The sequence below is a fragment of the Sceloporus occidentalis genome, unplaced genomic scaffold (assembly GCF_023333645.1).
Source record: "Sceloporus occidentalis isolate IW3139 unplaced genomic scaffold, rSceOcc1.0.p SCAF_4, whole genome shotgun sequence".
NCBI lineage: Eukaryota > Metazoa > Chordata > Lepidosauria > Squamata > Phrynosomatidae > Sceloporus > Sceloporus occidentalis.
This window is the reverse complement of record NW_028316984.1, coordinates 25,146,667-25,169,017: the sequence shown is the minus strand read 5'-3', so window position 1 is coordinate 25,169,017 and position 22,351 is coordinate 25,146,667. Positions and strand designations below refer to the sequence as shown.

The window sequence follows — 22,351 nt, the reverse complement described above, 5'->3', positions numbered from 1 at the left end:
ATGGACACCCTGCAAATATTTGTTAATTACTAATAATCTGCTTTATGTTAGAAGTTTCATTTCAGCCTGACTCCTTTCTGATAGCAAAAGTTTTCTAAACTTTTAACCAGTTCTCTGGCATTGTGACATTTAATATATTTAGCTGTAGCAGGAGAGTGTATGTGGATCAGCTTAACTAAGTCAAGAAGTATGCTTTCAGCCCCTAAAAGATTAAAAACCAATAAATATATACGTATCAAATAAATACACTTGCCAACAGTATTAAGTAAATTCTGACACTGCAGTGATGAGCACAGATCTGATCTCCTCACCAGAATTAAACATGAACTCCTTCACACCCAACACCCATCAACCTTTTGACTGGCAGTACACCCTTTGCTAAGGCTTGAAACAGATAGGCATCTCAAAAGGCGGGGTGTGAAAAGCAGGCTGCTGTTTATGTTGCTATTGTTCTGTGAGTCTATCTGCATGCAAGGGCCCTCCAGTGGTATAAAGGGAAGCTGACAAGGGCATTTTACAAAAGATAAAATTGTTAGTTCAAAGGTCAGGCTGCTTTTGCAAAGCTGGTACAACCTGAATCCAGCTGACTCTTAGGCCACCACCTAACACACACTGCTTTATGACCAGGTGCAACTGAGGCCTCCTGCAATTTGTCACCTTGGATATGTGTGATAGGTAATCACTGCAGTTCAAATGTTTACGTATTTAGTTTTCCATGCCAGGCTCAGTCAACTTCACAGGCAACATCTACCTTTGCTAAAATCGCTAGGAAGGTAGAAGGCAACTATAACACACTTCTTGAGATTAGAGCCTTCTGACCTCAAGATAAGAGATACCAAGATGCATTGTCAGCTCTTGGAAAGAGCTGTAGTTCAATGGTAGAGTACATGCTTTACATCCAAAGGTCTCAGGTTCAATTACACAGATGTGGAGGGGAAAGACTCCATGCTTTAAAACCTGGAAGCCTCTGTCAACCACACAGCACTAAGCTAGATGGACCAATGATTTGACTCATGGAAGGTAGTATCCTAGTGTCAGTACATGTATCCACCTGAGGACACCTGCAACCCTTCAGCTAGCACTCCTATGGGCTGCTATGTCTGAATAGCTTCCCAGCATCTTACAGCATAGGTTGCAATCTTAGGCCACATCTACACTGCAGAATTAATGCAGTTTCATACCACTTTAACTGCTGTGAGTAAATGCTATAGAAATCTGGGATTTGTAGTTTTGTGAGATGTTTAACCTTTTCTGTCAGAGTGCTCTGATGCCACAACAAACTACAGATCTCGGGATTCCATAGGAAGCAGCCTTAACCATTAAAGAGGTGTCAAACTGCATTAATTCTGCAGTATGGCATCAGCTTTAATCAATTCAATAGGAAATGGATTATTACCTTTTAAAAAGCACTGAGCAAAGTTGCTTTCAGAGTACAACTCCCACAATCCCCATTGACTGTGCTGGCCACTGGATTCCAGGAGTTGTAATCTAGACAGTAACTTCCCGAAGTTTGGTTTCAAAAACTGGTCCAATGAAAGAAATGATTTACTGACTTTCTGAGCTAATATTATGTAATCACCAGGGCAAAGATGGGAAAACGTCATCCCTGAGACCCAGTTTTGTAGCTTTGAAGCCCATCCCTACTCAGAGATCCCTGAAGCTCCCCCTCATATTTACACAATTTTGGCTGATTTTTCAACAAAAAAGATGGCATTTTGGGAGGGAGGGGGGCCAGGTACCAGAACCAGAAGTGACTTTACATCACATTTCCTAGTCTACTTCACCATTGCTCTCCTAGGCTAAAAATGTGGCTTGCATAGGAAAGGAGGCCCAGGTTCAAATCCCCATTCAGGGATATGTTGATTTTGTTTATCTCCTAACTCAGTGATTCCTAAACTCTTCCAGGTGTTTTGGATATTAGCTCCCAGAATCCCAGATTATCGGTTAAGATGACAAAGGCTTCTGGGAGCTGAAAGAAGCAATATGAATCAGGCAAAATAATGGAAGTGACAATCATGACTATAAAAGAGAACTATGAAAAACTCATCAGCCTGTAATCTTGACTGGCTAATGCACACATGCAAACATAGAGGCCGGTGCAGGCTTACCTCACCAGCACTGTGGCTACGCTGCCTCGTCAAATGTTGCCGGTGGACCAACACGTTGGTTGGCCTGCTGCTCTGCAAAGGAAGCCGTGGGTCGATGAACGTAGTAGTGCGGGAATTGTGGTCAACAAAAAAAGCCTAGTAAAGCAGGGTAAGACAAGAAAAGAAAGCACACTGTATTACTTCTCTTTTCTCACTGTTATTGTGGGTATTTCTCACAGCATGTCTTCCTGCACAACCTATATTTGTGAGAAGCAAAGCATCGGGTGGTTAAATATGCAGGAAGTCCCAGGTCTAACAACTGCTGCACTCTGAGCTTTACCAGACAACGGGGGAACTCTTGGGTTTCATGTATTTTTGGGTTTGGCAATACAGGATTAACACTAGGAAGTGCTTTAAAATACAATTAAGATTCTCACAGGCATGATGCTTCTCCAGAGTCACGTACAGGAACAATAAATGTGTCTAAAAGGAGAGGGCTTGAACAAGTGACCAAAGGCCATTGAGTGCCTTCACAAATGGTGAGTGTGGGATGGAGATTGAGAGCAGGCAAGAAAAAAGTTGCACAAAGCCTACTGAAAAAGATAAGGCTCTTTTCTTAGCAGTGGGGAAGATGAGGAAAGCAAAATGTCACACATTCATTCAAAACAGGTAGTCAAATCCTCACCTATAGGTCTTTGGTTTCACTTATATCTGGGAAGGATAACACAAGTGATTCTCATTAAAAAAACATTTTTAAAACTGACATACATTTTAAAAGAAGACACACAACCCCAACTGCTTGCTATATAATTACAACCACAAATGGGCGAGTATACATGTGAAACATCTGATTAAGTTCCACGGCACAATATGATTACAGGTTGAAGCATGCCTGGTGAAATCTGCGTAGGGCTATTCTAGGTAGACCAACTAAAGAAACAACTTCTTTCTTTAAACACACACACACACACACACACACACACACACACACACACACACACAATATGGGTAACCAAAAAAGATGTGGAATCCAAAAGCAGATTTAAAAATGCAAGAGTGCCAAGAGGAGCAGCTGCACACTTGACTAAACCAGAAAATCTTTACATACAGAAAGGACATGATGAAATGATCTTCTGCCAGTGAAGCAGCAGCCATTCACAAGCCTGTTTACTTGTAGGTGCACACTTTGATTCTGTTTCCAGGTTAAGAACGCTTCGGAATTTGACTTAACAACTTGATCTACTTTAGAAACTTGCATTATGTGATTAAAAACAGGTAAAACTATTTCAAGAAACTGACACTTCACCCTTGAGGATTCAGAAACATTTAGTCTAAGAAAGCCTCTGACATAATTAATGTGTTAGTTTGTAAGCTGCCATGAGCCTCTCCATTGTTTTAGGTCATTTACTCATCCAGTCACTCAGCTAACCCTTTTAGTGTGCGCACAGATCTCATCATGGAGGCCCATAGACAAAAAGTAGGTCCCTGTCTTCAAAGAGCTTATGTCCTACAATGAGGGATGAACAAAAGAGAGTGTGGGAGGAGAGAGAGAGAGAGAGAAAGAAAAGAAAGAGAAAGAAAGAAAGAAAGAAAGAAAGAAAGAAAGAAAGAAATTAACGTACTAAGGCAGGGGTAGGCAACCTGCGGCCCGTGGGCCGGATGCGGCCCGGCGAGGCCTTGGGACCGGCCCCAGCCCAGTCCTGCCGCCGATTGCCGCCGGGGCGTTTGGGGGGCAATTGTCTATAGAAGCCTCAGAAACATGCATTTATATTAACATTTTTAAAAAAATCAGCAAATTTTTTCGCATGTCCTCCATTTTTTTAAAAAAGTGTCTTCCATTTGAAAATTTTGTCCTACATTTGTCCTGGTTTATTTATATATTTAATTTTTTAAAATTATTTAATTATTTATTTTTTGGCTTCAGCCCCCCAGTTGTCTGAGGGACAGCAACCCGGCCCCTGGCTCAAAAAGGTTGCCTACCCCTGTACTAAGGTATGTCAGTCTTCCGTTACAGTGGTGAATGAGAAGTAAAGAAGTTGTCAAAACCACAAAGAAAATCTGGTTTTTAAAGAGATAACTGAAAGAGATGCACAAAATAGCACTGTAACCTTGCTTGGAGAACATATTCAGAGGTGGCCAGAAGGAGGAGGGGCCCACCTGCATGAATATATTTCCATACCATCTTAACAGAGGATAGCAACCACAACATCTTGACAAATACAGGACTAGGGCTATTAAAATATATCATTTCTTTCTTTCTTTCATCTGTATCATTTTTAACACCTTTGCCTGATGAAGAAGCCAGTGGAGCTTTGAAAGCTTGCAACATGTATAATGTGCATTTTGGTTGGCCCAATAAAGGCATCACTGTTTTGTAGGTTTTGGATGATACTGTACTTTGCTTAGAGAAGTATGGGTCTCAGACCTGATTGGGACCCATTTGTTGGCTGCAGAATGAGCAGGGGCAGGATTGGCCGCCATTTACTTTCTGGTGATGAAATTTCTTCTCTGAAAGCCTTTGTGTTAACCCCAACCTCCCAGCATCTCCTTCCCAGCAGCCAGCCAATGAGGGCAGGCTATCTCTGCAGTGGATGCCAGAGGGGAAACCTTCCTCCAATCTAGCCATGCAGGATAAAAGTGGGGATTGGTCTCAGTGCCAGCCAGTGTTTCAGGGGCGGCTTCCACCACCCATCCTCCCATCTTCTCCAGCTGGCATCACTTTATAGTTCATAATGGTTTGTATATTCTGAAATCCACTGTCTGGTAGACTCCAGGTCTTCAGGAGTTATTATGTGCTGTTTTTATTTAATTAATGTTTGGATATATTTGTGTGTTTCCTCCACCGTCTGCTTCCAGGATGTGAAATCCAATCATTTTTGTCCATAGATGTAAAGACTTCAGCCAATGAAAACCGTTCTCCTCCTTCTGGCAGAGCTATACGCTCACAGGAAATAGGAAGATGCCAACACTGAATGAGACCATTGGTTTAGCTCAGTATTGTCAGCTCTGAGCGGATGAAATGCCGCTCAGACAGGATTCTTTCCTCACCCAACCTGAAGATTCCCGAGATTCCTTAGTGGTCTCCCATTCAAGTACTAAGCAGCCTGACCCGACTTAGGTTTTGAAATCTGATAAAACTCAATGTGTTCAGGTGGTTCAGTATTATTCTGGAGCCCACCACCTGGGACAGAAGCCTCGCACAGGGAGGGAGGGAGGGAGGAAGGAAGGAAGGAAGACTTGTCCCATTGTCCCCAATGACAGTGAGGCTGCATGCACATGCCACCATTGAGGTCAGTGGGACTTGAATATTTGCGAATTTTGATATCCATGAGGGGGTCCGGAACAGATCCTCCATGGATACCAAGGGACAACTGTACTGGGTTATAGATCTGACTCAGAACAGGACAGTTCCTGTGTTTCACACAAATGTTTTCTGGAGGCTTGGAGAACACCCTAGAGCAGATTCTTTGGGCATGTGCATAGGATAGAAAGGAGGGGAGTTCATGCTTCTAGAAGAAATCTGCTTACACAACATCGAACAAAGCATGGCCTCCAAAGTCAGGTCATATGGATAACAGGGATGTTTACTAAACATGAAAGTGACTTTTAAAAGCATTTCTCTATTTGTTTATAGTAGTATTTCTGATCTGCACAAGCAAATACATTCCTCGTGAAACAAAGAAACAAATGAGGATGATATTAAAAGCTCTTTTGGACATTAAAGTCAATTTTTATAAACCTATCAAGAAAAAAAATCCTACAGCTGTAGAATGTACATGTTCTACATTCATTTGAGATGTGGTGCTGGAGAAGAGTGCTGTGGACAGCCAAAAAAGACAAATAAATGGCTCCTAGAACAGATCAAGCCATAAATCTCCCTGGAAGCCAAGATGACTAAACGGAAACTGTCGTAATTTGGTCACATCATGAGAAGCCATGACTCACTAGAAAAAACAATGCTAGGAAAGGTGGAGGGAAGTAGAAAGAGAGGAAGGCTGCATGCTAGATGGATGGACTCTATTAAGGAGGTCATAAGTGTGAAGTTACAGGAACAAAGCAGAGCAGTGGAGGACAGGGAGTCTTGGAGAGGTCTCATCCATGGGGTTGCCATGGGTTGAGATCAACTTAAAGGTAGTTAACAACAACAACAGTAACAACATTTGTGAACAAAATAGCAAGCTATGATAAAATGCTGCATGCAACAATGCACGGATGGGAAAAGAGTAGTGTCTCCACACCACAGCAACAGGCCAGACATGGAGTGACAAGAACTGTAGAGTACTGCAAAACCAGTCTCAGCCACGAGTGTAGCTGTGTATAGCACATGTTAAACAAATGGACAGACTTTCCTCATTTTCACACGTACTATATTTGTCATCTGTGTTTACCTATTAATTTGGACCATGAGACATGTGAAAACTTGCTATTGTTATCATGCTTTTATTCTGGCATACTGAGTAGACGCCTGATATTTTAATGAAACCCCATAGCACTTACAATCTTGCAAGCAACAGAAAAATGCACGAAGTACTTAGAACTGCATCCTTCCATGACAATATCAATTAGATCTTGACTGTAGCGAGTAAGCATTGTATGTGTCTGTGACCAGAGGAGAATCAACAGGTGAACTTGAAATGTGAAAATCACAAGAAAATTAGTTTAGTTAAAATCTTGGGAGCTGAAACAGCTGTTTTGGGGAGCCTGTTTCGAGTGAGGTTAGATCCAGCCATTTGTGTCATTCACCCAATTATACCAGAGTCTTTATATTCAGATCCTGTTCAGTCCAGTTTACTTCAAGCGGTCTTGCTTAACTGGTTTATGAATCTGCTTGGTATCTCTTCTATGTAATTCAAATTAGTGCATTTAGAGCAGAGCACAGGCCTCCCAAAGGCTAAAATTTTAATCATATGAACTCTAAATCAAGCATATAACTTCAAAGATAAATTCAGTGCAAGTTTGACTGGCGGGGAAACAAATGTTTCCATCTGAACAATGCTGTATATGCACAATTCGTATTCTTACGCTGCAATTTAGCAAAGCGTGTAACACTCGTTTATGCCATACACTTAAACAGGAAAGATGCTTAACGATTACACTAAATGAATGCAATCATATCTTGTTAAGCACAAGTGCTTTGAGGCCAGCCGGTAGCAGTCTACCACATAATGAAACCCAGAATTGCCGCTTTGAAGCTTCATTAGAGAAAAGGAAAGTCACTGGAGCTTCAAAGCTTTGAGCTAATCTGGACAATGGCACCACAGCTGGAAATGGAGTTGAAGCATGATTTTTTTTTTTTTAAATGGCCTAATTTTATATCTACCAGTGGCCACAGGACAAGGGTGTAGCCATCTGGGAAAAGGAACAGGGTATTTTGGTTTGGACAAGTTTCACATTTTACTGAGATGGGCAATGTAACTATTCAAACACAAATGCTTGTATTGAGCAAATCTATGAACACAGTATGCACAGATGCATCCACATGTGCGCACTATTTGCAGCACCTGCTAAGACAATGAACAAGCATAAGTGGGCCAAAATGTAGATACCTGGTTCCCTAGAATTCTTCCCTAGATCTAAATGACAAACACAAAAGAAGACCCAGCCACTTGTGTAGTGCCTCTGTAAAACTGCAAGACACTGCTGTCTTTCCTTTCATCAGTGGTCTATACATTGTGCATTTAGGAGTGTACAATGTGTTATCTGCATGTAGCCCCCAAGGGGTTCTGTGCAGCCCTCCATGATCTGCCATTACTGAAATAACCTCCAATGTTGCAATTGGAAAAAATGTTGAAATTACAACATGGGCTGGGCAGTCTGCACAAGACATAACCCCCTTTCCCTTCTAATTAGTGTCACTTCCAGGGGGATATGGGAGGATGTGGTTTATTTTACAGCCTCCCTATGAGAAGGGAAGTCTGGTGGCCTATCAGGTGAGGACTCCATGACCCAATGAATGTTCCTGTAAGTCTCCTTCTATTTTCAAACAGTTAACTTGGAAAGACTGTGGATAGCTGAGGTGCAGGAAAATAACAATCAATATTATAAATGTATTTGACAAATTGTTAGAATAAACAAAGCTGAAATTAAATAAATAAAAAAGAAATTAAAGTGGAAATTTGGTGGATATAATAATAAATAAAAAATAAAAGTTTTATTTTTATACCGCCCTTCTTCAATCAGGGCGGTGTACAACAAGGTCAACAATACAATACAATAAGCATCCAAACAGTACAATATATTAAAAAACCCTATCACAACAAAATCTAACATATTAAAAGTATTACAACCTCGTGCCGGTCTGATACTGGCAGAGGGAAGGGGGGGGGGGGGAAGGAGAGTACATATTCAGGAGGAGGTATTCAGGGGTAGGCTTGTTTGAATAAATAAGTTTTCAACCCCTTCTTAAATTGGGGTAGGGAGGTGGCTGTGCGGAGCTCCATTGGCAGCGAGTTCCAGAGGCTGGGGGCCGAGATCGTAAAGGCTCTCCTAGAAGTAGAAGCTAATCTGGCCTCCGGAACTCTTAGAAGTTGCTGCCCCGATGATCTGAGGGTGCGGGGCGGATTGTATGGGGAGAGGCGGTCCATCAGATACCCTGGGCCCAAGCCATTTAGGGCTTTATAGGTAACGAGCAACACCTTGTATTGCGCCCGGAAGCGAATAGGCAGCCAGTGCAGGTCTTTAAGCACTGGGGTTATATGACTGGCCCTAGATGTATTAGTGACCAGTCAAGCTGCCATATTCTGCACTAATTGCAGCTTCCGGGTATGATACAAGGGTTGCCCCATGTAGAGCGCATTGCAGAAATCCAAGCGAGAGGTTACCAGAGCATGTACAACAGTTTCAAGGTCCTTCCGGCCCAGGTAGGGACGCAGCTGGCGTATCCGCCGAAGCTGATAACAGGTGCTCCTGACTGTCGCATCCACCTGAGATGTGAGGTGGAGCGACGAGTCAAGGAGCACCCCCAGACTGCGTACCAAGTCCTTCACGGGGAGCGTGACCCCGTTCAGGACAGGTGGAATTACCGCCGTCCCTGGACCAGGAGAGCCTATCACAAGTACTTCCGTTTTCTCTGGATTCAGGCTGAGTCTGTTTTCCCTCATCCAGCCCATTACCGACTCCAAGCAGGCCACAAGAGGAGAGATGCCATCCCCGGTCACTGCATCAGTCGGAGGCATAGAGAAGACTATTTGGGTGTCATCAGCGTACTGATAACCCCGCGCCCCATGTCTCCGGATGATCTCTCCCAGCGGTTTCATGTAAATGTTAAATAGCATAGGGGACAGAATGGCTCCTTGAGGGACCCCAGATGTAAGGGCCCTCTTATTGGAGCACACGTCCCCCAGCTGCACCATCTGGAACCTCCCAGAGAGGTAGGACCGGAACCACTGAAGCACAGTGCCCCCGATTCCCACCTCTACCAGGCGCTCCAGAAGGATACCATGGTCTATGGTATCGAAAGCCGCTGAGATGTCCAAGAGCACTAACAGGGACACGCTTCCCCTGTCCATGCCCAGACGGAGATCATCGACCAAGGCGACCATGGCAGTCTCAACCCCGTAGCCCGCCCGAAAGCCGGTTTGAAATGGGTCTAGATAATCCGTTTCATCCAGGATCGATTGAAGCTGGAGAGCAACCGCCCTCTCGATCACCTTCCCCAGAAATGGCAATAGCGAAACTGGCCGATAATTGTTATGCAACAGGGGGTCAAGGGAGGGCTTTTTTAACAAAGGTTTTACTATGGCCAATTTCAATTTAGATGGAAATTGCCCATCCCTCAAAGATGTATTAATAACCCGGTGTAACAGTGAGGTCACAACCGGTCCCCCCTGTGCCGCTAGCCATGAGGGACAGGGATCGAGAGAGCAAGTCGTCTTCCTAACACTTTGAAGGATCCTGTCCACATCCTCGGTACTAACCGACTCAAACTGATCCAGTATAACTGAGTCCACGGAAGCTCTGGATACCTCTGCTCTAGGTTCTGCTCTAATGCTGGCTTCAAGACCTTCGCTTATCCGAGAGGTTTTATCCGCGAAGAAGTTGTTAAATTGGTCACAACAGGCCTTAGAAGGTTCAAGGATCTGGTTCGGGGCAGGAGGGAGCTGAGTTAGCTCCCTGACTACCCTGAACAACTCTGCCGGACGCGACTCTGCGGACGCGATACGAGCACCATAGAACGAATTCATAGCTGCCCGTATCGCCTCTCCGTAGTCCTCCAAAAGGCTGTCTAGGAGAGCCTTGTCGGCTAAGCGTAGGTGTTTCCGCCAGCGATGCTCTAGCCGTCACAGAACCCGCTTCCGCGCCCGGAGGTCTTCCGTATACCAGGGCTTACATTTGGAAGCAGGCCTAAGAGGGCGCTTGGGAGCGATACTGTGTATAGCCCTAGAAAGACCGGTATCCCAGATACCAGTCAGGGCATCAACAGAGTCGCCGTCATTTCCAACCATATACCCCTCTAGGGCTTCTTGGAACCTTTTGGGTTCCATCAGCCTTCGAGGGTGGACCATTCGAATAGGTCCGCCACCCCCGGGAGGGATCTGGGTAGAAGCCTTGATCTTTGCCTCCACCAGGAAATGATCCGTCCATGACAAGGGGGAAATGTTAGATATTTCCACCCATGGATTTTCCATGTCCGTACAAAAAACCATATCGAGTGTATTACCCGCAGAATGCGTCGGACCCGAGACCAGTTGAGACAGGCCCATGGAAGTCATGGTATCCATGAATTCCCGAGCTGCACCGGGTGGAACATAGTTGGCCGCGAAGGGGATGTTGAAATCACCCAGGACAAGTAGCCTGGGTTTTTCCAGCATCAGCTCCGAGACCAGCTGTGTCAGCTCGTTAAGGGAGTCTGTTAGCGCACGAGGTGGCCGGTACACCAACAAAATCCCTAGACTGTCCCTGGCCTTCAGGGTCAAGTAGATACACTCGATGAAGGAAGTTTGACGAACAAGGTTCCTGGAAAGAGACAAGGTGTTCTTATGGATCAAAGCGACACCCCCCCCCCCCCACCTAACCTGGACTGGTCCTTCACTGAGTACCCGGCTGGCAGGGCCTGAGCCCACACAACTTCCCCTTCAGGCCCAAGCCAGGTCTCAGTAATGCAAGCCAGGTCATAGTCGTTATCCTCCAACATGTCATGAACAATGTGGGACTTGTTCTTAATGGACCTGGCATTGCACAGGAGCAGAGACAGGGTTTGTGGTACGGTTGGAATGACCCTCAGGTCCTTTTGGTTAGGAGAGGGACAGGAAGGAGAGATAGATATTAAACATGGATCTGTGTGTCTGGCAAGCTTCCCTACTGCATATGCAACCCTGTAGCCAAGATGCAGGCCTAAAAGGTTGTGCATCCCTGTGGTAGAGAGTCTCTTTGGGAAGATGCTGGATTCAGCTCTTCCCCACAAACTGCCTACCTAGGGAATCTCATTGTTTATAGTGACCTACCCTTCTTGGATGGCAACCTCTGAGGACTTGGGTTAAGGGCAGGGGCTCCCCATGGTTGTCTCTAACCTGAACTTTAGCAGTAACTTTATAAAATCATCCCTCAACAAATTTAATTTCACTACTATCTAAAGCAGGGATTGATTGCTTATGTATTTCTGCTTCGTTTTCCAAGCAGCAGTCTTGAAATTAATTTTCTTTTCATAGAAAAAAAATGTACACATGCACACCCTTACATTTAAAAAGCTGCTGTTGCTGTTATTGCTGTTCTTCTTATTATTATTCCATTTTTTCCCCTTGTGTTACACTGCCCAGTTGCAGGGACCAAGAGCATTTTGACACTGGCCATGGGCAGGTTTACTCTTATCTATTTTATTGTTTGTATGTACAGCGCTGTGCAAATCTACAATGCTATATAAATGAAGCATCATAATAATAATAATAATAATAATAATAATAATAATAATGGCCAACCCTGTTCTGCCACACTTGTGCTGACCAGTGGGGCCTGTGACAAAATGTTGTAGGGTGGAGTGTTGCTGTTTAGATCAACCATCTCATCCGTCCTTCCCAACACACCCTCCCCAGCTCACCCCAAAATCAGCACTCCTAAACCATTAAGCTTGCTAAGTCCTCATTTGCCTTTATTGAGAGAACTCCTCTTCTCCCTTAGGCTTTAAATAAGGAAAAGGTTTTCTGTTGTGGCAAACTCTGGACTTCCTCCAAGGCCAACAATAGTTTCCTGCTGGTATGTGAATAACACTGCTTTGGCTGTATAAGCAACAGCACTGAGAGGCTGAACTCTGGAAATAAAGGAATAACAAAAAACTGAAAACTTTCAAAGTCTGAATATTTTCAACATAAGCAAAACAATTCAGCTGCTGACATTAAGGACATATGAATTTTAATAAAGACAGGAAGGTTATATAAGAGCACAATCTATGAAACCATTTTTGTGACATCACGAACACATGCCACTGTTATGGCTACAATTAACTATGGGAAAACATGCTCCTATTGGGCTAACATGCCATCTGTTGGCCTGTATACACAGAGGTGTGGGGTTTTCTTTGGAGGAGGAGCATTTGTATGAAGTCCTACACAGTAGCCAATACAGAACCCACACTACATTCAGAATGTTAAGTCCACTGCTGCCTCCCAGCCTTGGATAGGAGGTCAAAACTCATTTAACAAGAGAACTTTTGTGCCATGAAAGGCAGGAGGAAATGGGGAAATGAAACTGACAGAGCTGCTTCCTCTCTCAACCTCCCTTCACATTCCAAAGATATGTGCTACTGCTGCTCTGGAGAGAAGGAATGTACAATGTTCAAAAAGTTACAATTTTAAACTAAAAAAAGCACATGCTAGTGCTTATCTAGCTTTTAAAATGAGCACTACCTATCTCTCTGCAGCAGTACCCCAGTTAGTTTGTAAAAACTCTTTTGTTTTACATTTCTTTCTATTTTATCTTATCTGGTACCATGAACTCTAAGTAACACCTAGCCTTCCCATGTAGCACTGCACATTTATCGGGTTTTTTTTTTAATGAAAAGTCACTTGCACAAGGTCATTCAGTGGCCAGCTTCCAGCTAAATATTTTTCAGTCACATGTGAACACTATACATTGGTTCTCTCTTATAACCAAAATGTGGAGCAATTCGTGATTTCCTGAACTTACAAAATCAATAACAGCATTCAATGAGATTCTTGTCTAGTCACACTGGTGTTCTTGCTCCTGATAAACTCTTCTAGTCTGACTCATCACTGGCAGATGGCCAAGGAAATTAACTTATCTATGTGTTCCTTTACATACACTCCAGCTGTTCGCTACACTTGCAAGAGGAAAGTAGATTTCATAAGACCTCTGTGCAAGAGGTTCCTCTGGTTTTTTTTTTTTTTTTTTTTTTGGGGGGGGGGGGGGGAGGTTGTCTATCTCATACCTAAATGAAGATGAAGATGACCACAAAACATGTGATTGCTGCACAGCTCCTAGTTTAAGGTACAAGCAATGGAGGGTCAAAAGGAAAGGATTAGGTAGCAAATCCCTGTTGCAAAGTAGTCCTTGCAATTACAATCTTTAAGCTGTAACATGGTCACAGCCTGGCAGGTTACCTATGAGAACCCGCTGCAGAATTTAAATAGAATTACATCAATTTTGAAATATGTTAGACCTAGATGAGGAATAGGTTTTCCCTTCATAAGGTCATTTGCTTGGAAGTCAAAGAGGTCCCTAAGTGGGGAGATCCCACTTCAATCTCAGACTGTATGAGAAGGTGCTGAAATGTTTGCACCCTGGCCCACTTCCCTTAATTTTGTCACTATAGCTTGAAAGATTGTTCTTTTGTTTTGTATAATTCCAATTTGCAGGATCGTAGCTCTAATTTCTGATTTTTTTTCCAGATCATTGATAGATCATGTCAACAAGTGCTGAACTCTGAGCTGTCATGAAGTTCCTGTTCCTGCAGAAGAAAATGCCCAAGGAAATCCATGAGTGTATGATGCAAAAATTGAGTGACAAGTGCCTGACATACTCAACTGTGAAGAAGTGGTGTACCAAATTTCAGTGTTGAGATTTTGAGACCAAAGATGCTGGAAGGTCTTCAACAGTGTCAACTCCTAAAACTGTTGAGCGTATTCATGACCTGATTTTGGCAGATTGGCACATCCCAACTAAAACAATTGCTGAGACACTACAGATAACCTGGGAATGCATTGAGCAAAAGCTATCAGCCAAGCGGGTGATAAAACATGTGAGTGCTGTCCAGAAATGAAATCATGTAGATACCTCCAAGTTGATTTTGAAGCATCTTGAGTGATTTAGTGATAATCTTTTCAGAACAACGCACCACTGTTGATGAAACATGGCTACATCCTTATGACCTGGAGACCACACAACAGTCTTTGCAGTGGTGGCACCCAGGTTAATACTGATCAAAGAAATTCAAGACTTAAAAGTCAACAGGAAAAACCATGGCCAGAGGTTTTGGGGATAAGGAAGGCATTTTGATGACTGACTATCTTCAGATGGGCCAAACAGTTAATGCAGAATACTATTTGGAGGCACTGAAGGAAAAACAGTGAGGAAAGCTGTTGACAGAGGTTATTTTTTTTTTCAGGACAATGGAACTACTCACAGGGCTGGCAAGGAGATGGATGTTATGAAGAATTTGGAGTTTGAGTGCATAGACTCAATGAGTTTATAGCATATGTCAGTTCTAGAGCAGGTGAAGACACTGTAGCAGCTGAATTCTGCTCTCTTTTTGCATTCAGATCTGAAATGCTGCCCCATTGAATCAGAGGTTTCTAGTCAAGTGTTTCAAAGAGCAAATCCTGTCTACTGAAAGTTTTGTCCCACTAGTAATGATCAAAGTAGAACCTATCAGATAATAATCACTCAACTGAACAATTAACCACTCTCTTCAGTTCTGTCTGATCATATATAAAGACTTTGTACTTTTCTTTCTAAGGAGAAAAAACTTTCCCCTTTTTTTTGGCCACTGTCAGGGTGCTGTACCATTCGAAGCTAGACTTAGTGAAAAAAATGAATGGAGATAATTATCCTGTTTTAGTGGAAGGGAAAGGGTTGGCACATCTGTTCCTTCCAAAGCATCATTCTGAATTCCATCAGTATCTGGACTGAGATAAGGTTAAGCCATCTTATAAATTGGTTTTTCTTTGTTACCTTGCCCTGATGGTCATGCTTCATTTCCCAGCCCCTCGGCAATTCCAGCTGTTTGTTGGCAAACATATTCAAGAAGCCCACTAAATCTCGATTGTGCTGGTAGCGTTCAAAATGGTGGGTATCCCTTCGGACTTTGGTGATCATGTGCTTCAGACACGTATTGTTTGTAAACATGCGGTAGGCACTCTGGTGAAGAGAGAAGAAATAAAATTAAAAAACAAGTTTCAGAAATTATCTGGTTTGGAATGCCTACGTTGTTTTTCAGAAAGAGGATAACAAGGATTCTGAATTTGCCATTTGCATAGAAGCTGACAATTTTGACTGGACTATGGATCAAATGTTGGGGCCAGCAGCTGCCACTGCCTGAACCAGGCCCAGAAATGCAAAAAATAAAATAAAATAAGTTAACCAAAATTGAGAGTTGGAAAAAAAAGAAAAGCAGAAGTAACCAGACCACCACTTCCATTTTTTAAATTTAATTTTATTTTATTTCATTCAAGAAAGTCATATATATTACAATTGAAATTAAATCAATGATATTATTAAAACACCAAATAATATCTTAAAAACATACTAATATCTAAAAGTAGTACAATATTAAGAAGTCCAGCCTGTTCATTTTAGAACCTCACACTGTAACAGGCATAAAACTGCTGAAGGCCTGCTTGAAAAGAAAAGTCTTTGCTTACCCTTGGCAGGAGAATGGGGGAAGAAACTAACCTATCGTCCTTTCGAAGGGAATTCCATAATCTATGAACAGCCAGGGAGAAGGCCCTCTCCCACTGTCTGCACTTCTGGTGGGACTGGAGATCTCAAAGCCCAAGCAAGTTTATATGGGAGAATACTTTTTCTTTTTAGACAGCCTGGACCCAAGTAATATAGGGCTTTATTGGACATAATCAGCACCTTGAACTGTGCCTTTTCAGTAAAACAGTAGCCAAAGGAGCTATTGGATTTAATGACAATTTAATGATGGGAGGAGGACACTTTCCTCTTCCGTGTGATAATCTTCTATGTCCCACCTCCTTCACAGGTACATTTGGGGGGAACATGGGAGAGGGCTTCTCAGTGGCTGCCCTCAGACTCTGGAACTCCCTTCCCAGAGATGTAAGACTGGCTTTTCTGTTTTGATGATTGACAATATATGGCCTGTTCCACCAAATAATGTGCTGGACATTGCTAACTGTTGTGCTGGTTTGCGTACGTATGTTAATGATATATGGTTTAATTTGGTTTTAATCTTTTCATTGTTTAATATAATTTTAACTTTTCTGTCTTGTGGATTTTTAACTATATGTTTTTTAATTTGTTGTAAGCCACTTGAAGTCCCAAACTAGAGAAAAGGTCGGATAAAAAATAACAATAAAAACAACAGCAATAACAGATATATGAATTTCTAAAAGTGCTGTGTTGATCCACAGAAAAGGACTCAGGCAGACTCAGGGACTCTGTCCTATTAATGCACAGGTTCTTAATGTTCGCAGAAAAAATGTAGAGGGGAAAAACCGACCAAAATACCACACTCCTCTACCCAAACAGTCCAATAAGGACTGAGTATGCTCAATGGACACAAAATTATGCAGTGCTGAAGTGAAGCCATCGATAAGGACCATTTTATTACTCACAGGGGAACTGCTTCCATTAGGTATATTTGCATGACATGACAACACTGATCAATGAGGGGTGAGCATGCTGAGTTACCATAGAAGACTATCTGTCTGTTGTTGGGGAGAGGCTAATTAGTCTAATTTCAACTCAGCTGGACTTTAGAAGAAATGCAAAAATATGTTTATTCTGCTTGAACATCAATGGATTTTAATTAAACATGAAAGGGTTTAACCCCACTTTTCTAGGTTTTAATATCTGCTTCCATATTGTTATGCCACAGGTGGCATTTTGCTTTGTTAGATTGAAAGACAGTACAGTTATTTTTTAAAAAAGATGATACAGTTGCACAAACACAGACACTTTATAACAAGTCGCATTGGTCATAATATTAAAGGGCACTGTCAGAATCACCCCTCATAGCTCCTTCTTAGCCATGCTGTAGCCATGCTGGGAGTATGAGGAAGGGGAGAGTAGCTGTGGGAGGGAAGATTTTTGTGTGTAAACAACGTTCATATAGTTGCTTGGCACTCCCTGGGAATGTGGAAGGCAGATGAATCTGAAGGAGATATAATAGTGAAATTTAGCTTCTCAGTTCAGATCTGGCAAAGGATGTGCTACTGTGCTGATCTTTCCAATAAATTCTTTCTGGTTTCATCTATGAAGTATGTTCACTGAGTTAAACAGAGACAGGGCATTACAGGCACTATTAAAAATGCAAATAAACCATATTGTCCAGTATTTCTTCATAATTTTACATGCATACTGTACTCACAGGGTTAGAATGCAGCACTGTGAAGAACTCTGGACTGATAAGGAATTTCACAGGGGGAGACTGTAGCAGTAACGTAAGCCTGGACCTAGAGGTAGAATGAGGCAGCACGTTCTCCCTTCGGAAATCTACAACCAACACAGATTGTCACTAATCAGTACAACAGATTCAGTGCCAGTTTCAGAGATGTAAAAAAATGTTTTTTACATTTGCTGTAGGTTCCCCCTCCACCACCCCACCCATTAGTATTAAACAGTATGGAGGGTAACTTTAAGCTGTTTTTGAAATTAAATACATTATAAAAGTGAAAAGTGTACCAGTTACACAATCATTTCAGATAAATGCCAGTCGATCCATAACAAACAGGAAACTTGAAATACTTATGTTTTTTTCCAGTAAGTAACAAATCTGCTTTTAACATATATGAGAACATTTTATATGTAGAATTATTGCCCCTTGTTATTGCAAGATCCAGCCTTGGGCAACTGGATGGAACATTATTAGTTTTAAAATGAAGAGAGAAAGAATCCTAGCTGGCAGAAACACAAAGAAAGTGGCAAGACTTAAAGGAAAAGAAAGAGTAAGCAATAAAACATTGACCAGGTTCTTGTTTCTGCCTCTGATTCAATACAGGCTAGAAATGGAGAACCATTGGTCTGCAAAGTATTTTGCACTACAACTTCCATAATATTTTATCAAGGACCATACCAGCTGAAGCTTTCAGGAGCAGAAATTGAAACTATCTGGGAAGCCCCAGACTTCCTACTCCTGCTAGAAAACATTACAAAACTGGAGAAGACTTAACTAGCAGTGGCTCACACTTTGAAACATTTAAATGAGAGGTTTAGGGCTTGTCCACACTGGTGAAAATGTCATAATCACCAAAAAGCTGGTGCTGGCAGTCCTGACAATGTATGGCTACTTCAGAGAAGGGGGGGTTGCTCTTAACCTGACAATATATGGCTACTTCAGGAGATGATCTGTGGTTTTTTGCCCCTAACCCAACTTTGCTTCAAATTAAGCAAAGTTGGGGGAAATCTTGGTGGTTCCCAGAAATCCTGGAGTAACACCAGGTTCTTTTGGCATCTGGAGAGCTGGACCAAGTCCGATTTGGCCTGATCCAGTTGTCCAAGCACCAAGACCACACCATCTCCCTTCCTCACACTGAGCAGTACAGGAAAATGGAATAGCCTGTTTTCAGAGCCACCACACTCACTTCCTGTCGGGCAAGCCACTGCTTCTGCTGAGTTCAGAAATGGCTGCCTGTATTCTTTGGTGATTGCATGTCCGGGCAGCTGTTTCTGACCTCAGCAGAAGTGACAACAGAGTTCTTGTTCATGATGAAGCAGCGGTGGCAGCTATGAAAATAAGGGACAGTCTAGTAGCCCGATCCAGTGTTGGCGCAGCTTGCCCATGTGCACAATGACATGGCATTGCACTGGATTCAACCCAGCCATTATAGTCAGTCCAGGGCTGGTCTGGGGCATAATGCTCTGGACTGGCCTTGGATTAAGCAGCCTGCGTAGATATTCCCTTAAAGCAGGCCTGCAAAACGTATGGCCCGTGGGCTGCATGTGGCCCGCCAAAGGGTTTCGGGTGACTCACAAAGATGTGAAACAACTTCAAGCCTCCTCTGCTGCTCAGCCTTCTCCTGAGGAGAAGGCCAGTCAGCAGAGGAGGAGGATAGGCAAATGCTTGCCAAGCAAGGCTCCTCAGGCTTTCTCCTGAGAAGTAGGCTGGGTGGTGGCAGAGGAGGAGGGCAGGCAAATACTTGCCCTACAACACTACTCCACTGTTTGGTTTTCTCCTGAGGAGAAGGCCAGGTGGGGGATGAGGATGGGTGAACACTTGCAATGCTCTTCCGCTGCTCGGATGTCTCTTGAGGAAAGGGCCAGGCAGAGGCGGAGGAGGATGGAATTAATATTTATAAAATTAATTAATTTCTAATTAAAATCTATCTGCCTGAAGAAGTTAACTAATTTTAATTTTGGCCCCTTCCTATTGCCAAGTTGTGCAGGTCTGCCTTAAAGGGAACCACACAGACACCACTACAAGTTGAGGTGAATGGATCCATGATAAGAAAAAGCCAATGTTTTTCTTCTATTTTTTTTAAAGGGGATGATGGGAATCCATTATAAATAGTATGAGTTGTCATTCACAAAGACACATGCTCATCTCTACGTATCTCTTCTTGGATCAAGATCCAAGATCTAAACTGGGTGCACCTTCATTATGGATCTTTAAATGAGCCCATCTTTTCATCCTTTTCACCCTTTGCAGCTAGACAAGATAGCAACTTAAACAGGTGAGTCTATTTAGAATTTAACATTTCTTGCTGGGCAGTGAGGAACTTAAAATTAATTTAGTATTATGGGAGCACATGACATGAATGACCAATTTTATCTTAAAGCCATATGAGACATTTTCCATCACCACAATGAAATGAGGTCCACCAATGAGCAGCAGATGATACCCACAAAGAAGACAGAAGTGGTTGATGGCTTCCATGCCAATGGCTCAGAGACTCTGGGTTTTAGTATGAATGAGCTTTCCACGGTGCTGAACACAACCTGCTAAATAAGTTCAGCACCTTAGGTAGCTGCTCTGGACTAAAACATAAAGTAGACTGACCACCACCACCCTGACATGGAAACTCCCATCCACCACTAACAAACAGCCTACAGACAGTGATACTGAAGAAGAAAAGTGAGTGCTGAGTATAGAGGTCTACATTCAATGTCAGGTGTGTGGGCACTTGTTATGTATGGGAGAGGCTCCTTTCTGCCCCTGCAGCACCCCCTCCTGTTCTCCTCTGGAAAATCCTGTTATATTTGGTAGGTTTGATGGGAGAAAGGGCCAAATAAACACCAGGAATCTCTTCTGTCAATATGTGTCTGTTCTACCAGAAGTCAGACTCCACTGGATCAAGTCCACGGAGTTCATTTATAATCTTGCAATATTTAGGAAAAAATCAAAGCTGCTTGGAATTGTTGAGTGAACAATGTCCTGCAACAGGAAAGCACACTTTTAAATGTGCCACTCTGAATCTGAAGGAATATGAAGGAAAGCACAGAGTGTACTTTAAAGAACAAAAGGGGGCAAGAAGGAAGTTTTTACCTGCACCAGGATGGTGGAAGTCAGGATCCTCTCCAGCCCCATCCATAGCATTTGGGTGCTCCTCTGGTCTGTCATTAGTCATTGTTCGGCGAATACTTTGATACCTGAAATTCCAAGATTACCTTTATGTACAGAATAAATTAACTATATCATAGGTTTTTCCTCTAGCACACCCAAAATGCTGGCATGTGACTGTAACAAAATGTTAAATGTTAGTTAACAAGCAATTGAAGAACAGAAGAAAAGAAAGGCAGGACAACTAAATACTAGTCACATTTACCTCTTCTCCTTGATCTGTTTCTGTTCCAGATGGTCATCATAAGAACTTCGTAATTTAGGACTAGTTAGTGCCCAAGTTTGCTTTTTTGCTCTTCCCACACACACTTTTTAGATTGTAAATGTGAGATTAGACTAGCTTATCACTGATCTCTATAAGGAACTCTGCCAGACTTTTTCAGCTAAGAGGAAAGCGAAAATGCTTTAAATTTAAAAAAATATTATGGAAATTGTGCCTTTCCCAATGAAATCCAGTGTTTAAAAATCTGTAGCAGAACTAGTATAGTCTTACGAGGCCATCATTTACTTGTTATGTTATTAACCACTTACCACCTCTATAAATTTATGAAGTGATCAGTTGATCAGCTGTAAAGCTGATTATCCTTTTAAATTGTCCTTTTTACTTATGGAGACAAGACAGCAGAACAGATGATAGTAAGCACAATATGAGCTGATCTCAAAGCCATCAACTCATTTTGTGCTAACTGTTCTGCTGCCTTGTCTCCATAAGTAAAATTTTAAAAGACAGTCAGCTTTACAGCAGATTAACCAATCACTTCATAAATTTAGAGGTGTGAATGGTTAATAATATAGTCAGTAAATTATGGTCTCATAAGACTATACTAATCCTGCTACAGATTTTTGAACACTTGATTTCATTGTGAAAGCTACAGTTTTTAAAGGTGAGAAATATAGACTATCACATAATACCATTTCAGACAATACACAACTATTTATTCTGTTATACTTTTTTTTTTTACACCTGTTCACCAGTATTCTTCCCAATCTGCTATCACCCTGTTTTTTTGTCTTGGTGTCATGAAGTAAAAGAAGACTTAAAGAGACTTCTTTTTGTCATGATCCTAGGAAATCAGTGATTATGTAATGAACAGGATGGCACCCAACAGGTAATTCTGAGTTAGGTAAATAACACAATCAGTGAAGTCAAATATAGCTGCATTGCACATACACTTCTTTTCTTCAGTCGTAGTGCTGTATACTGAGGCACATAAATGCAAATGCTTTACAATAATTCTGGAGATTTCTGTTAAGATTTTTATACATAAAGACGTAACCATGCCTCCTCCATCACGTCTGAAAAGAGAGGATACATTTCAGTGGCCACAAAAAATATTTATCAAACTCCCCTTTGCTCCTTGGGTTTGTCTCAACAGTAAGTCAAAAACATATCACATCTTCCCTGTTGATTCACAGAATGAGAAACATCCCTCGAGGTCATTTTTCTGGACTAATGCCAAGCTTTAGCTATGTTGGAAGTTATTAAGATTAAGATAAATATTTCTACATCAGCTTAGTTCAAGGAAGTTACATGGTTTGCAATAATGAAGCCTGACTGTTGTTAGGAAAAAAG

At 42.2% G+C, this 22,351-nt stretch overlaps 1 protein-coding gene across 9 annotated transcripts in view; it reads right to left on the bottom strand.

Moving 5' to 3' along the window:
- Nucleotides 1-22,351, bottom strand: part of HECW2 (HECT, C2 and WW domain containing E3 ubiquitin protein ligase 2) — a 220,328-nt gene that overhangs the window by 49,788 nt on the left and 148,189 nt on the right. For all 9 annotated transcript variants that reach the window (XM_089519540.1, XM_089519531.1, XM_089519538.1 and 6 more), the window contains 4 exons: nt 20,704-20,807; nt 17,590-17,714; nt 15,210-15,395; nt 2,109-2,243 (listed from right to left, as the gene is read on the bottom strand). In XM_089519540.1, coding sequence (XP_089375666.1) covers nt 2,109-2,243; nt 15,210-15,395; nt 17,590-17,714; nt 20,704-20,807 — 550 coding nt within the window. The remainder of the gene's footprint in view (nt 1-2,108; nt 2,244-15,209; nt 15,396-17,589; nt 17,715-20,703; nt 20,808-22,351) is intronic.